This window comes from Rhea americana, unplaced genomic scaffold (assembly GCF_003343005.1).
Source record: "Rhea americana isolate MKP2758 unplaced genomic scaffold, rheAme1 scaffold_85, whole genome shotgun sequence".
NCBI classification, from domain to species: Eukaryota; Metazoa; Chordata; class Aves; order Rheiformes; family Rheidae; genus Rhea; species Rhea americana.
This window is the reverse complement of record NW_028187034.1, coordinates 293,883-305,047: the sequence shown is the minus strand read 5'-3', so window position 1 is coordinate 305,047 and position 11,165 is coordinate 293,883. Positions and strand designations below refer to the sequence as shown.

The window sequence follows — 11,165 nt, the reverse complement described above, 5'->3', positions numbered from 1 at the left end:
GTTGGAGGTTAGCAGGCCCACTATCCCAGGGAATTATACCCCCTTCCTGCCAAATGTGCCTGCTTTGTAATTATGTACAACATCACCCTCTTGGCAATGGGCCCTGCATAGATTTTGCTCACTGTTTTGTTCCCCTCTTTCCTTTCACTGCTGTCAGAGAGGATGATGGCAATTGTTTGTTATTGGCTGTTAGAGCACAGTGAAGTGTTAGTCTCAACACTAAAGACTATCTGTCTTGAAATACAAGTAGCTAAACTGCAGGAGACAACTTTTTTCTTCCTGCTAGGCAGGAAGCTTAGAGTTTCTCCACAATACATACCGGAAGGCAGGCTGTGTGGTGGCTTGTTTTTTTCCCACTATTTATTCTTTTTCCTGGTATTAACACACCCAAACAAACAAGTATTCAACTTACCCAAAGACAGTGGTTTGCTTCAGTCATAATTACATATTTTCAGTCAACCCCCTGTGAAGTTTAGCTCATTTGGCATAAATAGAACCCACCTAATAAAGTATTTCCATTCACTACAATAAGCAGCTAATAGCTTTCCACAGCAGTCATCTTCACAGCACCTAAGTTATTTTTGGGTAAACTACTCTCATTCCAGTCTTCTTGGATTGTCTTCATTCAAGGATTAAGGTCCCATTCTCAGGAGAACATTATCACCAKCTTCCTTGCCCTTCCAGCAGCAGCACTTCCCAAGTTGTGGGAGGACTACACCTCTTTCTTACCACTAGGATTTTGCTGTTTCTTCTGCCAGTACTTTGCAATGCAAGATCCTGCTCTGCTTCTTGTCAGAAGAAGGGCAGGCACATACTTCTACACCTCTGAGACCAAGCTTTCAATCCAAGGAAGCAATACTTCTAGACAGGCATTCTCTCCTGCTTTCATCCACTGAAGTCAGTTTCCCAAGGACCTCCCTAGTTCTGCCTCCAGTGCAGGAGACCAAAGCTCCAGCTGAATTTGTTGCTTCTGGGCTCAAGACTTTGTGCCTGTACTTTCACTTCTACAGCTCAGTAAAGACATTTCTTGAAAGTGATTGCCTTCATCTAGCAGGTTGGAARCTGAAGGGGAAACAGAAAGTGGCAGGTCTGATTTCTCATTCAGCTTCAAGGGATCAGTGAGCACCAGCAGGATCCTTTAATCCCCAAAACATCCACCAAAGAGACTTCCTGCAGARCAGCTTCTGATTGCAGCTAACTGTTTGTCCACCAGGAAAGGAGGCCCAAGCCTGGTTCGCTGATTGATCCCTGTTCACAGAAAGAAAGAGAGCATGTGATTTTAAACCGCAAAGAGAACATAGGAGTAAATGCCCAAAGATACAAACTTCCCTGGATTATTGATAAGGTATTTACCTTTTTTTTTTTTTTTTTTCCTGTCAGAGCCTACCCAGTGCTAGTCCAGACTTCTTTAATCCTTGACAACATGACACCTAAAATTCACCACTTGAAAATCAAGCACTTACTTACTTATCCATTCCATTTCCCGACTTTGTTCACTGCCCAACATACTCTCATTGTGAAAAAATGGAGCTTCCATTTTTCACTCCCATTTTTCTGTTGTATTGTACTCAGCTAGTTCTTATGCCAAAACACTGCAGGGGAAAGACTGCTTAGCTGCTGTGTGAGCCTTGATGMGGTTCTTATAGCTCTGTGTTCCTTGTATGCTCATTTCTATCTGCAGACCCTACATCTACAGTCTGTTTTAAGTCAGCCTCCCAGGTTTGAACTCCACCAACAACTACAATTTGTTACAAAGAAAACACGCAGCAAATACAAACTGACCACAAGAACACTCTCTCACACACATCTCATTTCTCTTGCCTTCCACTCCTTTCACTCTGTGACTTTCATTGTTCCGTGGTCAACTTAAMTCAATCAGTTGCTTGGGAAAGGGATGTTATTTTAGACATAGAATAAGCCACAATGTTTACAGGGCTATGTGAATTATGCACATAGTTACCACAAGGGTGTAGGGTGCCTCTTTCTTCTGGACTTCTTCTGTGGCATTTGAAGTGGAAGCCTCTGCTGAGCTTGGCCCTGTAGGTGAGGTATCAATAAACGTTTCATCCATGACACGGAAGCGAATCTCTTCCCCAATGTCCATGTAAAGGTCGTGAGCCCCTTCTTCTGTTTCATATTCCCAYACCCACACCTGCTCTGCTTCATCGCTGGGCAGGCCAAGGGTTAAGGATAGAAACACACAGCATGTTAAGTAATTAGCATTCTACTTGACAGATCATTTTCTTTGGAGAATAGACTCTCAACTTAAAAATCTTTTCAGTTACTTCTCTAACTGCAGTGCCCTGGCCTTGGTCACCATCTGCACATTCCAGGACCCAAATCTTATCTTCGATTTTCCTGCTCCAAAGTATAYGCTGAAAGGCAGTACAAACCTTCTCCCACAAAAACAAACTAACCAAAAACCACCCTCAAGTGTAAGAGCAAGACATCACGTACTGCAAGTAAGTGCATTAGACACACCATGTATCTAGACATTACATGATGTGGGAAAAACTGCATTCTCTTTTCAGCGGCAGTCAAGACTAGAGGCAGGGATTACAAAGCAGTTGTTTGAAGACCACTGCTATTCATTTCCATTAGCTGGCACAACGATCCTACAAAACCGAGCAAGTGTGAAGCCTGTCTAGCTGTGATAACAGTCTGTGGGACTTGCCTGACATAGCAGCTTAGATTCTGCCACTGAGCATCTTCATTATTACTGTAGAGAATGCCTGTTAGGACACCACTGCATCATCTTTTGAAATGAAGTAGTAAAGTTATCAGAGGTGGTCAAAGGATACAACTTAGCTGGCTGCTGCAGGGATTCTGGAGGGATGACAATATCATCAAAGAATCCAAGAGAAACTGTGGAGGAAAGAATTTGATAAAGACTGCAATGCTTCTTCACAACTTATGTATCACAGCAATTCCTAATATACAACTTCTAGATTCGTTATCCTTCCTCTCTCAGAAAGGGCACCTGAGATTATGCAGGAATTATTCCTTAAACCACAATGTTCAATTTCAGTTGGCAGGAAAGCAATCACCGGCTGACAGTACATAAAGCAACAGAGAGCACAGTCTTCATGCTCACTGGGAAAGGAAAAGGCTGTTTGGAGTGGGATTGGCAGTTGAAGTCTTCCAAGAAATGAGTCAGATGCTAAAGAGGTCTGACAGAAAAGAGCTTAGAAATCACAGATGTAACATGTTAAATAAAGACCAATATAAAGTTAGAACAAAACCCTCCCCCTGAGATTCTGAGTTTTCACAATGTTGAATATTTCAGATAGCAGACCTGCCCAAATTCAGTAAGAAAGGCACACACTATAATCTCATTGTTCTAATCTTAACAGCTGAGCAGAGGAGCTTGTTTGCATGGAAAACTCCTTCAAAAAAGGAAGGCAGTTTACTGACTATGTATTTCATGGATCTGACAGCACTTTGTGCTAGGAGGGAAGTTTTCCTACCATCTTCTCAGATACTGCAAATGATTATGGATTTTCACAGAACTATGGTGAAGATATTTCAGACCAGCATGAACCAATACTGCCATTTTAAATAAACAAGTTCTGTTAACTGACATGAGAAAATAAATCCAATCCAGTCTATGCTCCAGATGAGTTTATCTGCTTGTTCTTCTTGGGCACACATGAACGACAAGAAGAAGGGGCAGGGGGGTAAGAGGTGCAGACAAAACCAAGTGCATGAGAAGCTGCCAGGCTCAAACTACCAATTATTTTTAGATCATGGCAGCACTAGAGGCCAGTAGTAGCCTTTAACCAGCCTACATACAGCATTATGCAACCTGAAATCACAGTTGCCCAGTAAACCCAAATGCTCTGCAGCTCTAGTGCCCTTAATGACAGAAGTTCCAGTTTACCATGAACTCCATCCTGACTGCAGCTTTTAATCTCTCCAATCAGAATCTCATCCAGGAAGGGATGGAAGACCACGTACCGGAAATGCACTTAAAAGAAAATGAATCATTAGCATTATGTCCACAAGAGTAAACCATACCTTTTCCACAGGGTGGCAGCCACTAAAACAAAATCCCACATCCTATATGCTCTCTAAACTGCTACACCCACCAACCTTTACCTCTTCCTTACAGGGAACACTGATTAGATCAGGAAAACAGGAATAAGAGTTCCAATACCTAACTGTGTTTTGCAAGAATTATGGCAGCAGTTGATCTGCAGCTTCCTTTCCTCTGCTCTTCAAACTTGCAACTAGTTGAAATTCACAGAATAAAACCTCTTAAAATGAAGAAGGTGGAGCAGGGCCTTTACTTCAGTTATAATATAAGTGACCTTACACAATGCTTGGAGGCCAAAACATCAGTTGAAACTGTATTTTCCCATAACACCTCTGCTCCTTTTATCTTTAAMAGCAATGCTGTATTTTCATCCATTAAAATATTAGATATCAAATATTATCAAAAAAAAAGTTACTTTAACATAACTAGATTTTTCATTCAGCTTAAATAAAAGTGTTTTAAAATCGTATAGTTTTCTTATAAATGCAAAATACTTATGAAAATCTCAATCAAATAATAAAGGAATGTATTTTAACAAAAAAGAAAAAAAGCTCTTATGYGTTTACTTCTAGTTTTCATTCAGATAGTTTTGACAAAAGTCAAAACTAAAGAAGTTAATCATCGCTATTTTCTAAACAAATGAAAAAAGAATCAAAAACCCCACAACCATAAAATGTATGCTGAACCAGATCTGCCTAACTCTCAAAAAAAGTAGCAAATTTCCCATTTAGGAAAAYAGCATCAAATGTTGTGTGAAGGTTATATTTAGAAACATGTTTCATCTTTCTGGATAGAGAAAATAAGCTTCAAAAGAAAAAAATACTGGACAAACAAGACAGTTTATACAGATTATTTTCTATTTGCAGATTTCCAATCATTTTAAATTCAGTTATTCCCCTTCCTAATCCAGCAGCTATGCTGCTAACTGGAAAAAAGAGATGGACTGCTGGTGAAGGCAGACAGGACCAGCTGTTTAAAGCTGCATTTGCCCCCCAAAAAGCAAAGGAAAGACTCCTGCCATATTCCTCCCAGCCTCCTAAAAGGACAGAGTTAAGACCGTGAACTTCAGTAAATTTCTTTAAATTTAATTTACATAACAATTGAACTTAGTTTACATTTCTAGATCACTAACATTCTGCAAAACCATACAACTGAGGGTAAAAATAAACCTTTGGTATGTGATGCACCATCTCCAGGGAATATGTAGGAATCCTCCAGTTTTGTAATATCATACAGACAGATGCAGAGACCRACATTGTATACAACCTGCTCAAAGAAAAAAAAATAAAAAAAAAATATAAATCAAGTAATCCACCAAGTCACCTCTTTTCAAACTTATATTCTGCACACACTTTTAAAGGAAGGTAATGGAAGAGTGGCAAGATGGGAGGGACATGTTTTGGTACTCTCCTTCAACGGCCCCAGCCTCACTTCTAACTGCTTAGAGGAACTTAAAACCTCTCTTTCTTTCAAGTACTATGGGAAGATGTGTTTTACTGGCACTAGTAAGAGCACTGCTACATACAGAAACTCCTGGGGTGATTGTCAGTGACAAAATAACATGACTGGCCAAGATGGCAAACGCTTGCCCACAGGAAAGGGCAGACATCACTCACTAACCTCATAGCTAGTCTAAAGGACAAATATATTTCTTACAAAAGATACACTCTCAGAAGCCTCTAAGACTTGCCTTTGTCTTAAACTAGAAGAGCTATGGACACAGACAAAGAAAACTCTTGCTTTGCCACTTCTGAGATAGCTTCAAACTTCCTAAGCCATGAGGCACCTACCAGTCATCAGTGGATGACAGTTTTGTTTTCCATATCCTCTCTGTATAATCTGCTGTCCACAACCATAGATCACTTCTAGTCGTTCTTGTGAGCTCCCTTCATACTCACYAGCTACATTCCGAGTTTTGCACCTGTCACACACTGAAAGCTCTATGTTAATCACAGTCCCAGGGGCTGCACAGAGAAACTGTGACCTCCTGGCCTATGACATAATGCTTTTTTATATCCTAAATCAAAGGTCATCTTCTTGTTCCCATACTGTATTTCATATGCTTAGCACAGAGCCAGTCAGATATTAACATCTCCAGTTCTCTCACACATTTATCTCCATTGTCCTTTTTTTTTTTTTTTTAATTTAATTAAGATTAGTCTGCATTCATTTTTCAGACTACATTTCAGGTTGTTACTCTACACAAAATAGCAGTTACTCTTATTTCTCTTTAGTGCTTCTCTACTCCATCTGCCATCTCAACACCTGCCCATTCCAATATTAACTATTATGGGAAAACAAAACAAAACAAGACTCTCRAGATGATATATAGCTGGCTCTGCTTATAGTCTCTGATACTTCAGTCTCTGGGATGGCCCTCATATCTAAACTATTCTGATACTCCACAGGCATTTCTCATCAGGAACAAGTAAAGGAAGAAGCACTCGAGAGGGACGCTATGAAGCCTGCATCACCCTTTAAGYGATCCACGTTTTACCTTGTTGGCCAATTTTTTGTTTAGTTCTTCAGCAATGGATTCATTCAGTTTCCTTTCAAACTGCCAGGGAGGAATTCTTACAGTGTCGGTCATCTCTACGAGGACAAACATGATGCCTGGGAGGACCTCTGGGGAAGGAGACAGAATAMAGCCACCTCCTCAGGAGCGGAAACACGTAAAGGCACCTAAGAMACCCTGACAGCTGGGAAATCACCGCCCTCCGGCCGGGGGCGGCCCCCGGCTAAATCCCGGCTGCCAGGGGCTCCTGGCAGCGCGGGGCCGGGGCCCAGAGAGGCGCAGCAGGGCGGGGAGGTGATGGGGGCAGGCGGCTCCGGAGGCGAAGCCGCGCCGCAACCCCCTACCCCGGCCCGCAGAGGCGGCCACCACAGAGCGGCCGTTGGGGCGCGGCTCGCGCCCCACCCCGGGCTTCCTCCGGCCGTTCCCGAGGCGGTCCCCGCCGCGCTCGGCGGCCCTCTCCCTCACCCAACGCCGGCGCGGAGAGCAGCAGCTCCCCTCCGCCGGCTGCGCCACGCGGAGGGCGGCGGCGGCGCTCCCCAGGGCGGAGCAGGGGCGATCTCAGCGCCGCGCCCCCGCCCGCTCACCCACCTGGCCCGCGCGAGCACGACCACGCTCTCCCGCAGCCCCCCGCGGCTTCCGGCGCCTCAGCCAATCGCCCCCCACGGGGCGCCGCGCGGCGCGAGCCCCGCCCCGGCGCGGGCGCCATTTTGTCCCGCCTCGGCGCGGGGCGGGGCTGCGGCGTGAGGCCGGCGGTTACCTGCTGTAGTCGGCCGTTACGGGCCGTTAGCGGCGCGCGGCCCCGCGGAGTGCCCAGCTCGGGGCGAACAGGGGGCGGGAGGCGGCGCTGGGAGAGCACTGTGCCTTTTGTAATTCCATTTTATAAATAGCTGGCTCTTGCCGCAGCTTGGCTGGTGCTGCCCGGACCAGACCGGGTGGTTGTAGGGAGCGTGTGGCACCATGGCTGCGTGGCTGCGTCTCTGCCTGTGCCTTCCCTGGAAGGAGGGAGCCTGTCGCTGGAGACGTGGAGTTTCCTTGAATTACTGCCCTCACCTGGTTCCTGAAACAGGTGTCCCCACCTGCCCTTGGCTGGGCAGTTCCAGGTGTCTGCAGGTGCCTGTTCTGGCTGCATCCTGGGGGCTGGGCTTCCAGGGGTGTGCACTTTTGGTCAATAAAGTGTGAAGATACGCCTCTTTGTGTGGTATCTTTTGTATTTGATTTACTTACACTGCTTAAAATGTTTTATATGCACCAGTGCTTTCAACTGATGCATTTCTGTTCTGTAGCAGTTACGAGGATCAGTCCAGTAATTTTAAAGAACATACTGCTAAGAGGTTGGTACTTCAAGTGCTGTTGTACATTTTTAATGCCCATAATGCAAGCCACGCACAGCTGGAGGCTTTTCATAGTGCGGCAGGAGGAGCAGTACTTCCCTTTTCTCCTTCCCGCTAAGGCTGGGGGCGGAAGCGATCTGAAACCTGGAAGGATCTTCAGCAACGGCCCATCTATCCGACACAGGGCCGCTTTGTGAATACCTGCCTTTTTCCCACCCCTAGTATTCCATATCAGTCCTTGGTGATCATTCAAGTAAATTAAGTTACTATTTCTTCTAAAATAATCCACAATTACAGTTACTAATGTTACAGTTCCATTTACCGTTTTCATAAGCTTCAATAACAACACGACAGCAGAGATCAAAATTTGCATCTTAGAGGTGATACTTCAAGCTGTTACAAACCTATACAGCAAAACTAGGTGGATTTATATCCCGCTTATGTTTGGAAGGTATTTTTTTCCAATGGCAGCTGCCTGAAGCTTAGGTCAAGAGTGTTATCAGGTATAAATCGGCATCACATAGAGCTGGAATAATTTATTCCTGCTGAGAATCTGAATGTTAATTAAAAAAAGTTCTTGTTGTATGGTTTTACAGCCTTCGGTGTGTTTTTGCAGCAAGCTAAGCAGCATGAGGGACTGTTGAAAACAAGGAGATGTGCTAGTGTCTGAAAATTGCTGTGAAAAATGAAAGGGGATTGTTTGAAGTGTGTTTAAAAATGGAGTCTCAAGGAAAACCAAACATCTCAGTGGATGACAGTCAAAACTGCACTGTCAGCACAATGGCTTTGATGCAAACACTAAGTATGTCATCCCCTTCACCCCCCAGTAGCATGTACTAGGACAGTAATGAGTGTTTAGATAAGAAATCATTAAATGTTGAGCAGTTTTGGAGCAGGAAAGGGAAAATGAGGTTGCAAATGTCACTGCTGGGCCTTATTAACAAGACACCTGTCTTGGTCAAAGAGTTTCTGATCTCTCTTCACAATTACTCTTGTTTCACCAGGATCTGTAGGCTTTTTTAAATAAGCATGGCTAGTGTGCCTGTGTTTGGCTTGTTTGTATACAATGGGGGGTGGGGAGTGCAGGAACAAATTTTCCTCTGTCATCTGAGAACAACAGCATTTGTCTTGGACCATCTTGTACTTTCTCCGTTCCGAGCTCTTAAGTGCAGCAGGCACCACTCTATCAGAACACCTCAACCCAAATCTGCAGCATTTCTTCCTCCTCTTGTCCTAGTTCCAGAAAGCCTTACAAAGGCTCCTTTCTCTTGCTCTACAGTCGCTGCTGCTCAAATCTCAGTGCAGCACAGCTTTGCTGGCACTCGTGCCACATCCCTTGCTGTTCTCTCCTGACCCCACACAAGTCTGTCAACACAAGGTTTGACCTTGGAGTTTGAGTAGAGTGGAGTGTGGTTTGTGGATGTCTGTAGGTACTTCTTCAGAAGAGAGAAAAGTTTCTGACCATGTTCCTCTTCTGGTGGCAGAGGAAGAAAGTGGTTTGATACCCCCAAAGGAGGTAGAAGTTGATACTATGCTGATATTAGAAAATTGATCTCTCTGACTGCTTTTTGACTTAAAGAGTTAAGCAGGGGCGGACATAGAGGGGAATAGCAGGCTGAATACCTGGGGGAACATGACAGTTTGAGAGAAGGAAATTTGGATGCATCACACTTCCATTTCTAGCCCACCTTTGAGCTAATCTTTCTCACACTGCCAAATAACCATGCCTCATCGGGATCTGCTGAGTGCCCACTATAAACAAATGCATCTCATTTCAACTCAATCCTCAGCCCTGAAAAAATGGTTGTGAGACTAGAAGGTCTGCTGGATCTAGTTTTCTACTGACTTGTGTCTTATGCTTAGTTTTTTGGTGTCTCATAAAGTGTAGATACCAAGTAAACTTTTATAGGGTTGGGGGATGCAGAATTTCTGTCCCCTTTATCATCTCTCTGATGGCTAATAAGGCTGAACTCTGCAGTGTGTTTCTTGATAAGGACACTATCAGGATCCCTCTTCTCTATGCAGCTACATATTTTGGTGAAACTTGCAGGGATTAGTATCTTTGATAGTACCCTCAGGGAAACTGAACTGAAATATGTGAGGAGAAAGCTGGCAGATGGCACGATCATATGAGCTTCTTTGCTTTAAGACACCAGGCTATGAACGCTGTCAGAGTTTGGCCTAATTGGCAATTTCTCAGCCTCCGCCAGTAATGCTGTAGGCTGTAAAGAATGCTTTCCACTCTCACCTTGTGCAGGTAACCCCTCCGGTCCCAAGCTGAGATGTACCTGGGCCTTTGGACACGTGATGGGTGTTGCACTACTGCTACCTGGGCTTTCTCTCTGCAGGAGTTCTGTATTTCCAGCAGCCCTGCTCACAAACACTATCTCTAATGTAAAAACACTAACCAAAGTCAGACTTTGCGTTGGCAAACATCAGTGTTGTCTCTACGCAGCTATTGATAGAAGCTCAGAAATATTTTGTATTTAATGCTGCACCTAAGGTATCCTGGTGTTGGAGACTGTGTGAACTTGTCTTGCTTAGCGGTTCCTCTGTGTCCCAATAGTATTGATTCAATGAGTACCCACAAATCCGTAGAAGGGCCTGTACAGATGTTTGCATACATAACTATACAGAATCTCTAGGGTGTCTCAATAGCATCATGGCTTTTCCAGTATTTGGGAATGTGGTTCTTGRTTGTTTTTCTGAAGCCTCAGTTGCTGGAACCCAGTCATTGCCCAAGGATCTTTCTGCTACTTAAAGACAATCCTAGACATTTCTCATTCTCACAGTTGTAGAGGAAAACTTGAAAACACAAACCGAAGTTCCCAAAGGCTCAGAAACCAGGAGGAAAATGAACTCCTAAAATCTCCTCTGCCTCCACTTCCCYATGGTTTAGGCGGAAAAAATGACTCGGGAGCATTGAGGGAGGTGAGTGGTAATTTGCATCTAGACTGCTTTGGCCTCTGTTTGATTGACTCCAAAAGAATTATGTATCTCTGAAAGCCCTCCACCCTCCTACTTTTGCTTCCGTCTCTACAGGCATCTCCAGCACCCTCACTCCCACTCTCTGTTTGATCAAAGCTTCCACTCTTCTCCTTTTATCATTTTTACATGCTTTAGACTCTCTGCCTTTTCCACTGCAGTGCATGCCTAGAACGACCTTCTAGTCAAATACACTCTTGAGTTCCCTGTGCCTTTTCCTTTTAAAGCCTTTAGTGACTACTCGGCAGAGTCAGATTCTGGTATTCATCTCCTGTTCAGTTCGTATTATTTAACACAT

General features: G+C 44.1%; 1 protein-coding gene across 1 annotated transcript; it reads right to left on the bottom strand.

The window, feature by feature from the left end:
* Positions 1-333: 333 nt before the first annotated feature.
* Positions 334-7,214, bottom strand: POLR3H (RNA polymerase III subunit H). Its single transcript, XM_085323490.1, has 7 exons — positions 7,140-7,214; positions 6,534-6,661; positions 5,206-5,302; positions 3,881-3,967; positions 2,802-2,865; positions 1,961-2,168; positions 334-1,248 (listed from the first exon to the last, which is right to left on the bottom strand). Exons 2-7 carry the CDS (start codon positions 6,642-6,644, stop codon positions 1,195-1,197), a joined length of 621 nt encoding a protein of 206 aa, XP_085179616.1. The 5' UTR covers positions 6,645-6,661; positions 7,140-7,214; the 3' UTR covers positions 334-1,194.
* Positions 7,215-11,165: the final 3,951 nt, after the last annotated feature.